Source organism: Pseudochaenichthys georgianus, chromosome 17, assembly GCF_902827115.2.
Source record: "Pseudochaenichthys georgianus chromosome 17, fPseGeo1.2, whole genome shotgun sequence".
Lineage (NCBI taxonomy): Eukaryota > Metazoa > Chordata > Actinopteri > Perciformes > Channichthyidae > Pseudochaenichthys > Pseudochaenichthys georgianus.
The window spans coordinates 9,270,351-9,291,018 of record NC_047519.1 but is presented as its reverse complement, the minus strand read 5'-3'; the positions used below and the strand labels follow the sequence as shown (position 1 = coordinate 9,291,018).

General features: G+C 40.2%; 1 protein-coding gene across 1 annotated transcript; it reads left to right on the top strand.

Annotated features, from left to right (window-relative positions):
- Window positions 1-4,030: 4,030 nt before the first annotated feature.
- On the top strand, window positions 4,031-5,719 carry LOC117462357 (regulator of G-protein signaling 13-like). The gene is made up of 5 exons (XM_034104554.2): window positions 4,031-4,194; window positions 4,285-4,344; window positions 4,426-4,487; window positions 4,584-4,750; window positions 4,857-5,719. Exons 1-5 carry the CDS (start codon window positions 4,124-4,126, stop codon window positions 5,040-5,042), a joined length of 546 nt encoding a protein of 181 aa, XP_033960445.1. The 5' UTR covers window positions 4,031-4,123; the 3' UTR covers window positions 5,043-5,719.
- The last annotated feature ends 14,949 nt before the right edge of the window (window positions 5,720-20,668 follow it).

The window sequence follows — 20,668 nt, the reverse complement described above, 5'->3', positions numbered from 1 at the left end:
TGCCTTGTCATGGCCAGGGCATGGCGGATTATACAAACTTGTGTCATCGCCTACTGTATGTAAAACGCATGCAAATACAAAGGAGCACAACAAAACACATTTGGACATAATGTTCACATCCACAAAGAGAGTAAATTCAGCATGTAAGAATGACCTTCAACGATATGGAAAAATAAAACGCTACATTGTTCTCTTTCGCCTGTGCGGCCTTAACATTTGTTTGTTGTCTGATTTTTGCGTTTGGAAAGTGGAAGTAGACATGGAATGGTTTCTCTGTGACGGTGGGTGTTAGACGAACATGTTGTTTTGCTTCTGTTGGTGGCATTGAATGTACAGGGGGGAATTATTTTAGAGCAACACAGGCTGCTCACCACAACTTCCTCTTCAACGACTGTGTGTGGAAGGGTGAAGTTCATTGGGTACTGTGAAAAAGACTGAATTTGGCCTACTTATTCTCAGGCCCAGCAAAAGTAGACGTTGCTTGAAGGGAAGTGAAAGAGTTATCAAAAACTGAGCCATAGATATAATTGTCCGACAGATGGAGGAAACTCACAGACGGGTGCAGAAACCGATAACGAAATTGTCTTCAGATAAGAGTTCATGTCACCACAGCGAGCGTTTTACCATCTAGCTTGGGTAAAGCATAGTCACATGAAAATAGATAACGTGATAAAACAATTCCGACTTGTGACTTAAAAGCAACTTATTAAGTTTGCTTAAAAACCTTTTCTTAGGTTAAGACTTATTATCATGTATTTGATGCCACCTCATTTATCAAGCTTGAAAATGTTAGGCAAATGAGTTATGGCATATTTAAACTTCTTATGTTTACGAGCATGGGTTGATTCAGATGTTAAAAATGTTTGCATGCATTAACTCCCAATTGAGTGTTCTCTACCTTTCTAGCAGAAGACTTCCCCTACATATTGACGTGTGTTGTCATGGTTAAATTGTGTCACAACAGTATACAAATCAGCTTGTATCCAGGCTTGATATTCTGCACTGTGAATATATCGATATATTGTCCATTGTTATCAAAGTTACATTATGATTTAGAGTAGTAGCAAAGCAGCTGTAAGTGCAGGTAGCAAAACATTGCAACAAAATGGCCGACTGAAGCACATACGGGGGATGACATTGAAATAAAATGGAGGTAGGTGAAACAAATCAGGATAAAGTGAATGTAAGAGTGGTAATAGAAAGACACATTGCTGGTTATCCTGTAGAAATACAATTATCTGAAGGAACCGTAACTAAAAAGTTGTTGGTCAGCCCATTGCTTTGCTCCAGACTGAATTATCTCAACCACCACATTGTTGCCATGGCATTTCACGTGCAGTATTGGTGCCCAGAGTAGAACATCTAATCAGAAATCTCTGCAGCAGCAGAGTTTACCAGAATATTACCTCTTGCTCTGCAATACTGAACAGATGTTCAATTATCTGAAACTATTGAATCTGAGTTATGTTTATAATTACCAACTGTACTAAAAGGAATGGTTTGGGAAATGTGGTTAATAGTTTTCAAAAAAATGTTGAATCATTCCTTTAACCCACATGTGTCAAAATTAAGGCCCGGGGGCCAAATCAGGCCCTTGGTGGATTTAATTTCGGCCCGCAGGATAATTTCTAATTACTATTAGGTCTGGCCCGCCGGTATATTGCACCCACACCTTCACTCCATCCTGAGGGTCTCCTCAGCTCAGAGCCTGACCCCAAACATTGATGAACTTGCACCCAAGATGAGATGCCAAGTATCTGGCTTGAACTAGAATCACAGAGCAGCAAACTGAGTTTACATTTCCTTTTTGCACTTTTTCTCTTGCGACAACAGGGCATGTTTGTTTTTTTCTTTGAGGGAAATTGTTTTTTTTTAAGCTGTGCCTGTGGAAAAATGTAATCATAAAAAATGACTCTAGAAAAGCTGCAGATAGAACCATAAGAAATGAATGCAACTGATTATTTAATGTTTAATGTTGTTTTCATAGGCAATAATTTAAGCTTTGTTAGTTCCAGGTTTAATAAGTTAATTTCAATAAGTTTTGCAATAAACATTGAACTAGTCCGGCCCTCGACTAGTACCCATTTCTTTTATTTTGGCCCACTGTGTATTTGAGTTTGACACCCCTGCTTTAACCCTTAAAATACATTACAGCCCTAAGGTTGGAAAAATCGTAATTTCACATGTTCTGAACTGTATGTATTTTATGTATTAGTTAGCCTCAGTTCAGTTCACTACCGTAAATAAAAATAATTGCAATTTAAAAATGTTTAGTCATAAAAAACAGCAACAATGTGACAATGACATTCAGTATTATATTGCTTACATCATGGGTACTTTACTACAGCATAAATACAAGGAAGTCTACATTAGACATTTACAAATCTAAGAAAAACAAAGGACTGATGATTCTCTTTTAAAAACTCACTCAAAATGCCAGGGGAATGTACAGATAACAGGTGAAAGCCTTTGTTTTGGGCAGCTTCCTGTCAACATAACAGGAAGTGAATAAAACAGCTTTCAGTTACACAGTTCACACCATTGATTAAGAATCCTGGTAGGTGGTGACCGAATGATCTTGACAAACTGGTTAGAACCAGACCTAGATGTTAGATGTTAATTTTTTTCGGATTTTGAGCCAGCTGTTTAAGCTCTTTCCTATGCGACATAAAGATGGTATTACTTCTGTCTATGAAAACACTGGGCCTAATTGCCCCCCTATATGCCTACATACTACCAAATAGCAGTCTAACTTAAAATCACCATAATGTTACTTCAAATTGTAAGTATTTATCTTTTGCTAAACATGGTTACTGTATGGTAAATTCTTAATCATAAAAACATAGCAAAAGTGAAAATAACTTTTAAGTCATTAGGTGCTTTCTTTATACAACTCTTTTGTTGGCAGATTTTCAATTCGCACTTAAAGAAACTTGAACAAAGGAAAAATACATCTTTAAATCTATAAAAACATTTGCATGATCTATAGTTTTTTTTACATTACTTTTCACTATTCAAGGTCTGATTATTGCTGCACCCTCTTGTTATGCAATGATTTCCAACTGGACAATGGTGCTACCTACTGCTTACCTCAGTGAACAACGCATAGTTCGCTTACCGATATTCGATAGAAACAAGTGTTCATTCACATTTTAATTAGTTTTAATTTAAATGTAGTTAAAATGTTTGTTAGATTTGGTCAGAAACCTGATTACTGGCTAAAATATGTAAAGCATAAAACAACATCTGTCAAACTAGTTAATTGTATAGTTCAAAATGTTTGACATATGCTAACTGTCACTTCAAGGTTCAAGGCTTTTATTAGTCATACATACATAGCTACAGGGTAGTTATGACGATGAAAATCCAACAGTGCAACACAATAAAACAGAACAACAGAAAAAACAGTGCAAGTAAATACAAAAAAGAAAATAGTAAAATAGTGCAATAAGAGTCTATATACAGTCATTGGAATATGATATATTAGATAAATAATTCGAAAGTTGCAGCCAGATGAATGTTATGGATGTTGTTTCAAAAGTTCTTAATGACCTAGTTAGCCAATCAACATTAATTGTATTTATTTGGGCCCTTTTGGCTTTTGTATTAGAAGTTAGATTACATAAGAGTAGCTATTAGTAGAAACCGTTTGATAAATTTCGACAGAAGCAAGCTAACTGTTTTCCCCTGCGTCTCGTCTTTATGCTAAGGTACGCTAATCGCCTGCTGGCTGTTGCTTCATATTTAGAATACAGACACTGACGTCTATCCACATCTACGCTGCATTGGTTTTCAGGCAGGGTGGATTAAAGAACAAATTATTTGCCTATCTGCTGCTGAATTTTCCACTGCCCTATTTGCATCTGGACTTTGAAACAAACATGTTTAGATGCAGGGTAACTACAGTACACAGACAGTAGTTGCAGTCTGCGCACATGTTTGCGTCATCCCCAACTTCCTCTTTTTCTGTGGTTGGCTCAGCATGATAGTGTGACGCTACTCACCAACACTTCTGCTCTACATATATAGTTGAGCAGATATATCAAACAGACACAGCAGCAGTCACACAACTCTCTAATAGCAGCCCAACACACACACACCCCACGCACAAAGCATTGGTGCCATGCCGAGTATTGACGTATCACCACAAAGGGAGCTACAGAACCTTAACATGGACCTTGATAACAAGAAGAGGTAAATATGTTATAACTAATCGATGTATCATCTCCTTTTGTCTCTTCTTCGATTGAGCTTCACTAAATAAGCCTTGTGTTTGATCATCAGGGGAGGAAACCTGAAGTCTCGGCTGCAGTGCAGATCATCTCAAGATGCTAACAATGAGGGGTAAGCAAAGAAAATTTGAAACTAACATCTCTGTTGAAATTATTGTAGCACATTTGAGTGACAGTGCATCTTTCTTTAAAGGCTTTGTTACGAGGAGATGTCCCAGTGGTCAGAATCACTTGAGAGGCTTTTATCATCCAAATGTAAGTTCAGTAATATGCTATAAAGCCCATATTCAAGCCTTATCGTCAGTATTCCTCCTCAACCTTGGCTAACTGGTTATATTTTAATCTGTTTAGATGGCATGAAGATATTCCAGGCCTACTTGAAGTCAGAATTCAGTGATGAAAACATTGAGTTTTGGCTTCTTTGTGAAGACTATAAGAAGATGAAGTCTTCCTTCAGGATGTCCTCTAGGGCCAAAAAGATCTTCAAACGCTACATTCAAGCCGAGGCTCCGAGAGAGGTAAGCAGAGAAGAGTTTATTAGGCAGACTGATTTACAGTTCTTTTCACACACCCTGTCTACTTCTTTGTTCTAATCATCCTCATTACTTTACTCTACGCTTCTAGATCAACATTGATCACAACACCAGAGAGCTGATCAGGCGGAACATGAAGACGCCCGACTCGTTGTGCTTTGACGATGCCCGAAGGATTGTCTACGGGCTGATGGAGAAGGACTCGTATCCACGTTTCCTCAGGTCGGACCTCTATAAGGATCTATTGGAATCTACATCAGAATCGGTGCAGATGTAAAGACACCAGAAACATTGCGTCAACAGAATCTGCACTCTGAAGCTAAGCTCAATGCTGGACTACCTGAGAAAAGCTGTGGGGTTATTGCTTGTCTGGGAACACTGGTGAAACACCCAAACAACTTTGAAAACTTGTTTTTTTACACTCATTCATGCCTTATTTTTGAGTTGGAATAACAGACTGGGGTCAGCCATGACCCAAGATGACTGTGTAGAGGAAAAGCCTTACAAAAACATAGGAGTGTTTAAATACTACTAGCTGGTATAAAGGGAAAGGATTGGTCGGAGCCACAAAATGGCTACAGTTATTGTAAAACAAAGGACTTACAAGAGATGCTGCGCATATGTTGTGAAAAGGGTAGGGACTTTTTCTGCAGAAGTGTATGTGTTGCAAACACCCTTCCCGCCCATCATGGACAAGCTACATTTGCACACCATCTTCAGTTTATTGTTTCTCACTAAAGCAATAGATGCATATATGCTATCTGCATGTGGATCTCTATGCAGGGCTTTGCATTTAAAAGTTTTGCATTCTGACGTCACACTGAAAAAACTGAGATGTTACAATTACCATCATTTGAAATAAGCTACATGTTGTGCAAAGTTTATGCGAAAGTTATGTAAATGTGAACATTGATGTGGATTTGTACATATTGAATAAATTATCTATATTTGCTTTCTAATGTCAAGTGTCACAATGACTAAAATCAGCTTCTGTCAGATCAACAGACAAGGCCATGTTTGTATAGAGCATAAGAATCCACAAACGTAGTCATCAATGTAGTGTTTCTTCGTTCTGTCGTATACTTACTCATAGTTAGATTAGTAACCTTTTCTTATGACTCCTAGCTTACTTTACTAGTGCCAACTATACTTAAAGGAATAGTTTGACATTTTAAGAAATATTCTTTTTTGTTTTGACAAAAAAGTCGAGACCTTCTTTTGACCCTTAAAAAAACAGTCCTTTACCCCCTTTTCCCCCTTAAAGCCCATGTCACACTGTCCCGAAGTTGACACCCGATGGACACACGAATATGGAATTGTGAATTTCGCACGAAGATGGCCCCGAACCACACACGAAGGCAACATTTACATTACATTTAAGAAATACAACTGCAACGAAAGTAACAAAAACAATTATGTTACAGTACTATGATACTGTACTGATATCTTCAGACTTTGTTCTTTACTTTATCCGTCTTTATATGTAGAAAATATTACGTTTTCTCCGTAATCTTGTTTCCATAGCAACAACAACTTCCTGTCAACTCTCCTTCAAAATAATATATTATATCCTTTTCAGTTTCACAGAACACAAATTGGGTTATTTACATAATATGTTTACATGATTTTGTTGTGCAATAAAACAACCCGATGGACACACGATAAAGGTAATCAGATCTGATCGTAGCAACATCGGGCCATTCGTGAGGGCATCTTAAGCCATCGTATGATCGCCGGTGTTGTTTCTCAGGCTCCAGCAGCAACTTCGTGAGCGGTGGGAAAATCTTTGGCATGCCAAAAAATTGCCGAAGGACCTTGTGAAGGTTCATTTTCGTGTTGAATTCGTGTGTCAATTTTGCCCTTCGTAAAGCCATCGTGAGGGCATGTTGATATGATAACACGAAGATGACACGATTCGACAAGATGCCCTCACGAGTGCCTTACGAAGTTGCCGCTCACGAAGTTGCTGCCGGAGCCTGAGAAACTCCACCGACGGTCATACGATGGCTTAAGATGCCCTCACGAATGGCGCGATGTTGTTACGATCAGAGCCGAATTTGAACATTTCCTTTATCGTGTGTCCATCGGGTGTCAATTTCGGGACAGTGTGACAGGGGCTTAAAGGGCATTAGGGTCGGAAAAGAACCTCTTATTTCACAATATGTGACACTTTCCAACTTTATTTTGAATTATCTTATCTCTGCTCCAAGTTCTTCAAATCAGCATTCAGTCAAATTGAAATATTTAAAGGGGCCCTATTAATTTTTGGGGGTTTCCCTTTCCTGTAGTGTGTTCTAGAGGTTTTTGTGCATGTAAATGGTCTGCCAAGGCTAAAATCCCTGTGTTCCCTCCAGAGGGAGTTTCTCTCCCACACTCCCCCCCTGCCTGAAACACCTCCATTGCACTCCTTTGTTTAACTCTGTAACATAGTGACATCACTACGTAACACTTACGCTTCTATTGGCTAACGCTCCAACACATTGTATGTGATAGGCTAAGGGGTGGGACAGCTCTTAGCGGTTGACCAATCACAAAAGAGCCGACCATCTGACCAATCAGCGCAGACTGGGCTCTGGTTTCAGACAGAGGGTGAAAAGAGGTGCTGCTGCACAGGCAGCATGAGAAAAATAAAGAGCTTTTTGAACATTAAAGCATGGAGACATGTCACAGGGGAGACACAAAATACAAAAATGAACCTGAAAATAAGCATAATTATGTCCTCTTTAAGATGAAATGTACATTATGTCTTGCTAATTTGCCCAAAATTCAGCATTGCACATTTGTCTTGGGGCCCTTTGAGGTTACCACTAGAATCTAAAATAAAGTTATGTGGGTTTAAACTGTCTGGTTGCACGACATGAGATTGCAATGCGGCTCTGTGAGGTTTGAAGGGTTAACAGCTAGGACCGCAGGGAGGAAGGTTGTCGCTCCCACCTACGCAGCATCTTACATCAGCCATTGATGCTTTTGAGTGTGTTTCAAGCACATTCTACAATTCATTCAGCTTTTGTTTCACCGTCCACTCAATTATCAGCTAAGCACTCAGACGTCCCCCACAGAAATTGTTCAAAATGAAACGGAACGTTTTAAACTTGCATTCATAACAGACACAAGAAAGCACCGAAAGGGAAGTTGGATCAAACCGTTAAAGGTCACAAAATTCAGGGAGAAGTGTTAAGACCCAACTTCTCTATCACATCCTCTTTTGACGCACAAAGGCTGGGGCAGGTGAACACACAAAAAGTATTCCCCTGGAAATCTTTTGTGCTTTATGTAACAAAGTGTTTGTATAAAGGTGGTTATTTACTGTTTATGCCAAATGGGCTATCGGAAAAATCTGACAGAGTAGTCATAATTTCCTTATTTGAAATGCTCTGTTCATAAGAAACAACATGATCCTGCTTTATATTAGTCATAGGGCCATGAAATGCAAAAGAAAATAGAGGTCACATCTGAGAAACAGGATATCGAAGTTGTCACGCACCATATGCCGTGTATCTACAGATGTAAAACCTTGAGGATATCCTAATCACTACAGACAGCACTCAGTCAGTCAGAGCATAGGTTAAGATGCAGTGTGTCATGAGACAGAAGTCATCGGTTTCAAAACCACATGGGTATACAGGAGGTCACTGGATGACTGTGTGATGTTGCTCAACCAGAGCAACTCCACTCAACAAAGGAAGCTTTGTTTCAGGTCTATTTCAGAGGCAGGTGAAAAAGTTCCACTGCGGAAAGTTGCAACCAGATAAAAATCAACTTCAGTCAAACAAGAGGCAAAAATATCCCACCAGTGGTTTAACGACTTAGATCACGGTAAGATTAAAAGAGAATATTTTAGCATTTGAAGCCAATCTTCTTCTTTTTTTAAACCATATCTTAAGGCACAAATAAATAATATAGGTTATTATAGGAGTTCTTAAAAGGTCTGATATAGCCAAGCAAATACCTTATTTTGTTTTATTGGAAGAAAAAGGATTTGCTGTTGATATAAAAAAATGAAGAAATCGTTTTTTTGCCATAACTCTTTAAATAGATGCACAATATGACTGGGAAAGTGATCTTAAAGTGTTTGAAAGGAATTTATTTCAACTTAAAGAGGCCTTATTTTTTATTTTTGGGGTTTTCCCTTTCCTGTAGTGTTATGTATGTTTTTATGCATGTAAATGGTCCGCAAAGACTAAAATCCCAATACATTGTACAGCTCTTAACGGTTGGCCAATCACAACAGAGCCGACCATCTGACCAATCAGCACAGACTGGGCTCTGGTTTCAGACAGAGGGTGAAAAGATGTGCTGCAGCACAGGCAGTATTAGACAAATAAAGAGCTTTTTGAACATTAAAGGTCCCATGTCATGCTTTTCCGGTTATTACCCGTCCACTTGTGTGTTATGAATGTTTGTATGCATGTAAACGGTGTGCAGAGTCAAAACCCTCAAAGTACACCCTGTAGCGAGTAAAACTCTAACACAGAAAATACCTCCCCAAAATGCCTCGTTGGAGATACGTCATTGTCCATTTGATTCTTCCGGGTACGCATGATGTCATCCGTACCCGGAACTAAATGGACCAATTCGTGGAGCCGTTACGTTACGTCCGCGGAGCCGTTACGTTAAGCCCCCGCTGATTGGTCCAAATTGACCAATCCACGGACTTCCTCACACACTCAGTGCAGGCAGCTCTGCTGATTTCTCCTCCCTAGCTGCAGGCTGATAACAGACAGTTGGGATCGGGCGAAATTCTCTCTGCAGACCCATTCTCACAGCGTTTATCAACCTTTTTCTTACTCAATATCAAGCCACCCACACTTATTGTTTTTACTTCGGCTGTGACTTTGTGTGTGCTCAGGGTGAGTTTGGCTGTGTTTCGCTGTGTATCGCTAAACAAGGAAATCACACCTCCATGGAGCTCAACGCGATTCACAACGTCCCGACTGGTCCCAACCAATCGGAGCACACTGGGCTCACAGGGAGGGGGGGGCAAGAGCTGCAACGAGCAGTGGAGAGAGTGAATACTGCTGAATACACATACTTAACAAAGATGCTGTATGCGAAACCAGTGTGAGTTTGGAAAATTGCACAGTATAAATCTATTCTAGTAGACCTCAACAATGGAATTATGATCAGTGGAAATGGCCATGACATGGGACCTTTAAAGCATGGAGACATGTCACAGTAGAGGAACACAATACAAATATGAACCTGAAAATGAACATAATATGTCTTCTTTGAATCAAATATAACCCAGCATGCATCAGCTGAATGCAGGCCCGGTTCCAGAACAAAATGACTCAGTGCATCTGAGATTAGAGAGGGTGCAGTGGTAAAGTGCTATTTTTATAAGAGGGGAGTGGACCCAACACCCTCTAGGGGGGTCCTCACCTCCTCTAGGGGGGTCCGGAGGCATGCAGGAAGATTTTTTTTTTTAAATATTGAAGTTAAAAGCATCAATCTGGTGCACTTTGAGAGCAACATTAAGAGATCTATGGATCTATGTGCTCTTTGCTTGATTCATGCCTTCCCAGTCCCTTATCACGTAGCCTATAAGAGCATGGCGCCAGTTGTTGTAGCCAGTTGTGGTGAAGGCATCTGACTTACTTGAACTGAAATGTCTACATGCATAGCAGAAGATGGCATCTTTTTTACATGAATATTCCAGCCAATCTCTGTTTTGAAACCATGAGCTGCAAAATGAGCGCCTTACCCCACTGTACAGGCGAGTTGGGACTTGCGGACCGCCGAGGGGTGGCGGTGTTTGGGGAAATGAAGACGGCTGCTCTGCCTCCGTGGGCGAGGCGGGCAAAGCCGGCGAGGCGGGCAAAGCCGGCGAGTCGGGCGGGAGGACGTTAGTGTCCACGACAGTGGCCGCGGGTAACGTAATGTCCCCATGATCTGAACTGTTATTACCTGCAGTAGATGCAGTGTTACTGTTGGCGATAAGGGCTGTGTTTTAACCATTTTCTGAGTTCCATCATTGACTGCTATGTAAGCACCTTGCAGATGATGAACGCGCAGCGGCACAGGTCACGCGCACCTGACATAATAACGTTACTTACCGTTTAAATTGACCAAATAAATGCAGCAGACAATGTTATTTAACCACAATTACAATTTATTTTATTTCAACTATATTTCTCTTCTTCTTCTTCTTACTACTATTATTATTATTGTTATTATATATGTAATATGTTTCATTTATTTTAATTTTTCACATTTAATTTTTCAACTGAGGGTGCAATGCACCCTTATGCACCCCCGTAGAACCGGGCTTGGCTGAATGATAGGGAAAAAACCATGACACAAATATTCTCAGTGTTCACATTGTTAGAGCTATTTGACCATGCTTGTGGTTAACATTACATTACAACCCAACAATAATATGAACCACCAGCAGCACACTGCCTTGGTGTGGATAGCAAATTAAAGGTTGTAAAATTATTCTGATCTGTATTATGTAAAACTAATATATTTGTGTATATCTGTAACTACAATGCTCAAAGCCTATCATACAAACAGACTCTATTATTATATCTACAGCATAGAGGGGTTGTATACATTCTTAATTTAGACAACACAGTTGTATGAGCTGCAGAATCAGCCTGTCCTCCTACAAAAAACGACCATATAGGTCGATTGTTCAGCAGCTAAATACGACCCAGAGACACGTTTTAAAGTGTAGCCCCTCTAGTGGTCGTGTAAGAAACAACATACTCCTGTCGATTGCAAATGCTCCGGAGGGTCGTTTATTCACAAATAACCCTCTCTGGAAAATCCTAAATTGTGGAATAGTTTGGCCATTAAAATGCTTTTTTATTAGATTTCTAGCGAGAAGTGTATATTGTACTTTTATAATCTATGTCCAGTGGATGTGTAGGATCTACAGTTTGATAGATATACGAAGATGATTTGAGGTCTCGCCAGGAAAACGTGTACTGTATATGGGGCAGCTTCCATGTAAAGTTAGCGTGGGTGAAAACAGTATTTCCGGTCTCGAAGTTTTCATAATAAACCCGGAAGTATTCCCCTCACTGTCAAATGATTACACAGTGATATCTCCATTACTCATCCACTAAAAAACATCAGTTTATCCTTGTTAATTACACAATATTGATTGGTTTAAATTGTGTACAATGCTTTTGTGTTTTTAACCTTCAATTCAGAGAAACAAATAGTTTTTTCAGAGTTTAGACATTACAGAGTTTCCGAAGACACTACACTACCCAGAATCCCCAGCTATCGTTTGGGACTACAACATCCGCCTTGCTTTACAAACCCCGTGATTAGCCCTCAAGCTCTGTGATTGGATGTTGGAGTGGTAGTGCGACAAGGTTACGCCGAGTGTCAAACAGCTCTTTGAAATGGAATGGAACCACGCCAGACTATCCAAAACTGGACTTGGACGGGTCCAGCTTGGACGGGTACCGTCTCTACTGGGAATTGTAGTTTTAAAAGACGTTTTTGTATTTCCCACAATTAGAAGTTGCCAGTATTAAACTGCATACATCCCTGGAGGTTTAGGGGATACGAAACACATTGGTGTTATCAAATTGAAAACATATAATTAATACATGGGTGAAAATTGCTTGTGTCCATAATGGGCAGCATTAATATACCCACATGACAGCTAAGGTCAGAAGAGCTTTATTTAACAGCTGGTCTTATGTCTGTGACCCCTCCTGTTGTTAATTGATAAGCCTGAAACATGCACTTGTATAGGTTCAGATGCACATTTAGCAAATATGGCAGAAGCCATCGATCATCTTAAGATAAGATAAGATAAGATTATTGATCCCAAGTTGGGAAATGTTTTTGTTACAGCAGCATGTACTACTTTGTTCTACTCCACTACAATTCAGAGGTTAACCTGGTATTTTTACTCCACTACATTTATTTGAGTTACTTTGCAGATTCTGATTAATGATGTGAAATATAAACAACCCTTAAATCAGACTTTAGTTACACCTGAGTAAAATTCAGTCTTATCAGTTTGTCTGTTTGGCACATCCTCCTGTTAATATCTTTGGACGTCCTGTACTAAACTGTTTTATTGTAGATATCACTACAGTATCTTCTTGATATTTTCTATTCTATATTTCTATCATTGACCCCTATTTTGTATGTAGGCTACTCTTAATATTGAAATGTTTTCATCAAATATAACTTATTCAACAACAAAATTCAATAACGTGCTTTAACCACTAGGCGGTGCGGTTTAAAAAAACAGTGGTCTAGTTAATAACACATAATAATATCAAACATAATATGACTATTCACTTTATTGTGAAATTAAAACAGAACGTTAAAGGAAAATACAGTTTCAGTCTCTCGATGTGAAGCTTATGCATTGTACCATGAACCTGTATAGACCTGTAACAGTCAACTGCATGAGGAGTTGGAAAGGTAGTTCAGAAAATCAGTAATATCTTTAAAAACTACAAAAAAGTCCCTATCTATCAGCTGTGCACCGTTATGGTAAATACAGACCGTTATGGTAAATACAGACTATCTACTAATTGGAACAAATGTAAAAGTCAGCCGAATTAGTGTTGATACTGCAAGGTGACGTATTGTGTGAAAAGAAATGCAGATGTTGTTTAATTGTTGATATATTTATGGTCCACGTCACGTATTCAGTTTTGGCGGCATCTCTTCGTCCAGAAGTCTTCTGATCAGGGCTCTATAAATAAATATCTACGGCAGATATGTAATATTTAATGCAGCCGAACCGTGTATTACAATGCCGTTATGTGATGACTTCCAAAGAGAAAGAACACTCGGAATAAAGTTTTTTTTTTTTTTTTTTTTTTTTTTAATGTTTTCCGATTTCATATCACATAAACACCATATCCCGACGTGCATTGCGGCGTGATTTTAGCCTATCAAAACCTCTGAAAAAAGAAATGTGTCTCTCAGAATCGAAAGTGAAAAACCTATGGGAAAAACACAAAAGCATTGTACACAATTTAGACCAATTAATGTCGTATAATTAACTAGGATAAACTGATGTTTTTTAGTGGATGAGTAGTGTAGATATCACTGTTAAATCATTTGATCATTGGTTTTATTATGAAAACCTCGAAACCGGAAATACTGTTTTCAACCCGTAACCTTACATGGAAGCTTGCCGCATATAGGCTACACGTTCTCCTGGCGAAACCTCAAATCCTCTTCGTAATATCTATCAAACTATAGATCCTACATATCGACTGGACGTGGATTCTAAAAGTACAATATACACTTCTCGCTAGAAATCTAATCAAAAAGCGTTTTAATGGCCAAACTATCCTTCAATTTAGGATTTTACAGAGAGGGTTATTTGTGAATAAACAACCCTCTGTAACGTTTGCATTCAACGGGAGCACTAGAGGCCGACAACTTTAAAACGTAATTATAGGTCGTATTAAGCGCTTGAACAAACGACATATTTGGTCGTAATAAGGGCTTGAACAATCGGCCCATTTGGTCGTATGAGTTGGAGGACTTGTTGCAAATTAAAGGTTGTACAATTATTTTTAACCTTGGTTTTGCCTGTCTGATCTGTATTATGTAAAACTAATACATTTGTGTATATCGGTAACTACAATGCTCAAAGCCTATCATACAAACTGTTTGATGTTCTCATAAACGAGTCATGTTTGTTATAGAACTTGGTTTAATAACCTTGATAGCAACGGAGCAACATACATACACCTGGTAGTTATCACAACACCACTCGTGTGCCGCATGTAGATCCCTACATCCGGTACGGTGTCTGCAGAAGGACCAAAGAGACCAAATGCGAATACTCTACATCCCCTTTCTTTAGCTCTTCCTACAGTAGTGAACAAAACTGTTATACTGAGCACATATGACAGAACATACAGGATGCTGCAAATTTACACATTATCAAACTATGTGTGCATTTAGTAACTGATGAACACAGAGGCTATCTCAAAGAAGGAGTGCAGCATTTAACTCAGTAATTACTACCGTAACAAGTAGATTACTAGAATAGAATACATTTGCACTATGCAACAAAACTTTAGGCCTCAATATGTGTGAACTAACAGTTTAGAGTCATTGTTCTCAGAGTGGTATGCTTATGCATACATGACAAAGTTTCAGTCTCTGTATTTGGGATTAGGCTTGATAGCACGGCCTGAGCGTGTCCTGTAGACACTCTCAGGAGTGTCTGGCAGCAGTTTAGCTGTGGGAACATCAGCCCTCATGTGTTCACTGTTCAGTGATTCCTGTGTGTTACAATCTGTGAACTCAAGTCCTGTGTCCTGATGATCAGTGTCACTTGTGGAGGTGTGTGACGGGACGGGCTTAGCTACAGGCAGAATGTGCCTACGACGTATGACCGGGGTTCCTTGCAAATCTCTTGAATCATTCCAGTCCTGTTGTAACCTTGTGGGGTCTGCATCCTAACAACCTGTCCTTCCATCAAAGGTTGTAGTGGTCGGCTTGACTTATCATAGCACTGTTTTTGATACAGCCTCTTGTTTAGAAGCTGGGCTTTTACCTCTTGTGGATGACGCATGTCTGGCTCAAGCAGCTTCACCGAGACTGGGAGTGTTGTACGTGTTTGTCTCGACATCAGTCTCTGTGCAGGAGATCCTAATTTTGCGTCACGTGGTACATTCCTGATGTTTAATAGGTTGAGAAAAACATCAGTTCCATCTCTATGAGATTTCTCCATGAGCTGCTTAGCACTGCGCACAGCTCGTTCAGCTAGCCCGTTGGACTGGGGATACTCAGGGCTGCTGGTAATATGAGTGAAGTCCCACTGTGAAGCAAAGTCTTTAAAGCGCTGGCTAGTAAACTGCCTCCCATTGTCTGACATGAGGGTGTGAGGTGTTCCATGAACTGAGAAATGTCTTTTCAGCTTTGCAATGACTGTTGCTGCAGTGATATCACGAAGCATGTCTATCTCATACCAGCCTGAATATGAGTCCACTAGCACTAAGTATTGCTGATTGTGCCACTCAAAGATGTCAGTTGCTACAGTTGACCACGGCAGGTCTGGAACTGGATGCAGATGGAGTGGTTCTTTCTGCTGGTGTGGTTTTGTGCTGTTACACACTGAGCATGACTGTATTTCTGTGTGAATGTTGTCTGTCATAGTTGGCCAGAAAACAATGCCACGTGCTCTCCGCTTTGTAGCTTCTTCGCCAGGATGTCCTCTGTGCATGATGCTGATGTATTCTTTCTGTAGTGACAGAGGAATAACTGCTTTGTGACCCTTCATTATGACTCCATTTTCAACAATCAGTTCGTCTCTGAAAGGAAAATACGGTCTAATGGCATGTGGAAGATTATGCTGTTTAGCGGGCCACCCGTGTCTGATAGTGGTGCTGAGTGTTTGCAGAGTCATGTCTTCAGCGGTGTGCCTCTCTAACTCTTCTAAGCGAGAAGAAGATATGTAGTTAACAGTCATCACGTCGAAGTTGTCCTCTTCTTCAGCTTGCTGAACTGTGGAGCTGCGGGGAGCTCGCGACAAAGTGTCAGCCAGGAACATTTGCTTTCCACATTTGTACACAAGAGTGATGTCGTACTTTTGTAGTCGTAGCATCATTCTTTGTAGTCTTGCAGGTGCTGTGTGTATGGGCTTTTTTAGTATGGTGACGAGGGGCTGGTGGTCTGTTTCAATAGTGACTGGTTTACCATAGATATAGTCATTGAATTTTGAACATGCAAAGACCACTGCCAACAACTCTTTTTCGATTTGAGCATATCTGGTTTCTGTTTCAGTTAGTGTACGCGAAGCATACGCTACAGGTTTTCCTTCCTGCAAACACGCTGCACCGAGTCCGTACTGTGAAGCGTCACAGGTAAGTGTCACTGGCTTGTCAACGTCGTAGTACAGCAACACCGGTGGGCAAGACATGCGTTTCTTTAAATCTTCAAAAGCTTTCTGCTGCTGTTCGTGCCATGTCCATTCTGTGTCTTTATGTGTGAGCTGCCGTAGTGGAGCTGATAGCTGGCTGAAGTTTGGTATGAACTTTCCAAGATAGTTGACCATCCCCAGAAATCTTTGTAAGGCTGGGACGTCTGCTGGCACTGGCATCTCCTTAATAGCACTTGTTTTGGAAGGATCTGCTTTGAGTCCTTCACTGGTGAAAACATGGCCGACATAGCCGACTTGGCTTAGCCTGAACTTGCACTTGAGGGGGTTAAGCCTTAAGTTTACCTCCCTGACCCTGTTGAGCACTTTTCTCAGGTTGGCATCGTGCTCTGCAACATCTCTACCTGTAATAATGATATCATCAACGATTATTTCACAGGGGTATCCGTCGAAAATCTGTTCCATGGAGCGCTGGAACACCTCGCTGGCAGAATTGATTCCAAATGGCATTCTTAGAAATCTGTAACGACCAAAAGGGGAGCTGAAAGTGGTTAACATGGAAGACTTATGGTCGAGTGGAATCTGCCAAAAAGATCTCTTTGCATCTAATACAGAAAACATAGTTGCTTTTGACATGTGTGTGGCGACTTCTTCCACAGTACGCATAGGATGGTGTGGTCTTTTCAGAGCCGTGTTCAAATCTCTTGGATTGATGCATATCCTGATTTCTTGTTTGTCCTTTTTGCTAGTGGCTACCATAGAGGAAACCCAATCAGTGGGCTCTGAGACAGGAATGATGACGCTCAGTTCCTGCATCTTGTCGAGTTCAGCTTTGACTCTGTCTTTCATAGCCACAGGTATGCGATGTGCAGGACGAACGACTGGTTTTACATCTGGGTCGAGAGTCATGGAGTACGTCACAGGTAGCTTTCCAAGCTCATCAGAGAAGAGATCGCTGTATTCTGTTTGGATCTCAACTGAAAAATCATCGTCAGTGGGGCTTAATTGATGAACTGCTTCACTGAATGAAACTAGTCCCACCCGTCTGCACGCTCGTAGCCCAAGCAGTGGCAGGACATCCTCTTCCACAATGTAGAATGGCAGTGTGTGGACTTTTCCCACTAGGTGGCACTGCAGTCTGACTACGCCCGCAGTTTTGATTTTGCTACCACCATATGCAACAAGATTAGTGGATTTAAAACACGTCTGTATTTTTTCATCTCCTTTTATCACATTGAATGACATTTTTGACATAACATTGCACTTCGCACCAGTGTCTACTTTCATCTCGACTACATTGTCATTGATTTGCACTGTGACAAAAGCCTCATCATTTTTATCGATCTGTGCATCAGTTGCGTCAACACTTACTTGCAGTGTTACGCCGTCAACATAGAATGTTTCATCTGTAGTTGTATCAGCTTGATCAGGTTCTAGTTGATGAACTATCCTCCTGGGCCCTTGCTTGTTGTATGCTTGTTGTATGGAATTGCAACACTTCTTGAAATGATTCCACTTTTTGCAGGTATGACACTGTTGACCATTTGCTGGACAGTTGTCCCTCTTTGCTGCATGACTACCTCCACAGTTGTAGCAGTTGGAAATAGAGCTAGCTCCATTTGCCTGAGGTTTCCTTTTGTTGTCGTATTTTCGTGTTCCTCTCTGGTAAGTCTGAACTGAATCCACATTTGTGGCAGAGTGCTGTGGCATAGCTAGCGTTTTATTGTGCTCTTCAGTCATCTCATGGATCTGACATATGTTAACAGCCTTGATTAGTGTTAAATCACAGTCTCTTAGGAGCACTTTCCTTAAGTTGTCATTACTGATACCACAGACCAGTCTATCTCTGGTTAGTTCTTCATAGAGATTCCCAAATGTGCAGCTCTTTGCCTTGATCCTTAAAGCACTGACATACGATTCAATTGACTCACCGATTTTTTGATTCCTTGTATTGAACTTGTGTCTTTCCATAGTGACATTTGTTTGAGGGTTACACATCTCCCTAAATTTCCTTTTTAGACACTCCGGGTCTTCTTTAGACTCGGCATGAGTGATGATGGGCGCATCCTCGCCAGGACCCCTCACTTCAGCCGCATAGACGAAAGACCTCTCGCGCTCGATGGCCTCTGATCCCGCTATATTGAGGAGAATGTATGCTCGTGTCCGTGCTGGCTTGTCATAGTGTGCCGCCGCGATGAAAATGTCATATTCCTGTTCGAATACTCGCCAGTTCTCTGCGATGTTACCGTCAAAGACGAGTGGGTCGGGTCTCCGGAATCCTTCCGCCATGTTAGCTTAGCTGCATGCGTCGTGTTGGAGCAGCCTTAGTTGTCCTCTCAAACGTCACCCAGACGTGAAAAATCCGCCGTAAAAAAACTCCGGAGACTTGACTTCTGACACCATGTTTGATGTTCTCATAAACGAGTCATGTTTGTTATAGAACTTGGTTTAATAACCTTGATAGCAACGGAGCAACATACATACACCTGGTAGTTATCACAACCCCACTCGTGTGCCGCATGTAGATCCCTACATCCGGTACGGTGTCTGCAGAAGGACCAAAGAGACCAAATGTGAATACTCTACACAAACAGACTCTATTATTATATCTACAGCATAAAGGGGTTGTATACATTCTTAATTTAGACAACACAGTTTTATGAGCTGCAGAATGTACTGAATCATCCGATAGAGTCCTGCAGGCCACAAAAGTTTTTATGATGATGGTGTAGATCAAAGATGCTGCTGATACACTCTGAGCTTTTACTAAGACATCAAACTGTAACATGTTTGTTTCATAATCTCCCCTTTGGCCTTAATAAATGTGAATTAACTCACGCAAAGGGAGACCTAGATATTCTGCTTTGCTTGGCTCTACGGTCATGGCTTCCTCAGAATTGACCTTAATAATGAATTGTGTGTGCAACAAAAATGTGGTGATATTGTTAGTTTTTACGTCATGTTTATGAGTGAAATCATTTAACAAGTTTTCAGTGCAGTGACACTTGATTAAGATATTCAATTGAAAGAAAGACTTGTTTTTCACAGCAAGAAGAGGATTTTAAGGAGATAAAAAAATACTAACTATGGTGCCTGTAATTTGTATTGAGCAACTCGAGTTTTAGTTTTGCATATTTATAGTCTGTCGAACAAATTGAAAAAGTATTTATAGATTTATTTTTTGTTGCAAGTCGCAGTCTTCCATAGAAACTCTAAAAAAGTTAAGCAGGAGAAAAATCTGCTACCCCATGTTACTGTTTCTTATAAGTAATGGCAGGTTTTTGTTTTTCAGGTGTCCAAAAACAAAACCAGTATGAAAATTACTATTATATGAAATTGTAGAGGTAAAAATCAAGTGTCCCTCAGTATACTTTTGTACATATAACTTAGGCCTCAACACTGAGGTCATGAGTTGCTGATTGGATAGAAATGACTGTTTCTGATGATCCGTTCTATCTGTTGATTTGATCTGTTGGTAATCTACAAAATCAAACTGCATTATGAGTATTACAACTAAATGAGGGTCCACTAACTGCATGATATCTCTGTTAAAAGTGTGCTCCACAGCTCATGGAGTTCGTTTCCTGACCACAGAACAGGTTGTGAACATTTTACAGATCACTTTTGGATGTATGTATGAGACTGTTGGTTTTTCTGCGCACAGCTACTTCCTGTTTGAAACAGCCCAGTCTGGCTCTACAAACCACATTTGTGTGAATCAGGTCCTTATGTCACTGGCCATTTCCAGTTTGATCTTGTATACAGTTTTTTTATTCGGGGGTTTTCTAATATCTCATTCCCAATTACGTGTGTTTAACAATTCATATTCATTATCCATTTACTGCTAAGCACAACATGTCTACTTAAAGACATAAAACAGTCATTACACATGTTTTCTATTTACTCAGGCAGCCTCCTTAAGATCAAAAATCTCTTTCACTGAGACACATTTACATTTTACAGGTTGTATATACATGTATATCCTAAAGTGAGAGTGATCATTTTCACTTTCAGTTTCTGACACAAAGCTGTGGCTATTGTTGCTCAATCTTGGAACCGTCGGCCTATCAGTCTGG

What these genes read in the sequence shown, in the direction of transcription:
- LOC117462357 (XM_034104554.2), top strand. Translation starts at nt 4,124, where the DNA reads ATGCCGAGTATTGACGTATCACCACAAAGGGAGCTACAGAACCTTAAC. An exon ending in GACCTTGATAACAAGAAGAG is followed by an intron (nt 4,195 to 4,284) that starts GTAAATATGTTA and finishes TTTGATCATCAG; the next exon opens with GGGAGGAAACCTGAAGTCTC. An exon ending in AAGCCGAGGCTCCGAGAGAG is followed by an intron (nt 4,751 to 4,856) that starts GTAAGCAGAGAA and finishes CTACGCTTCTAG; the next exon opens with ATCAACATTGATCACAACAC.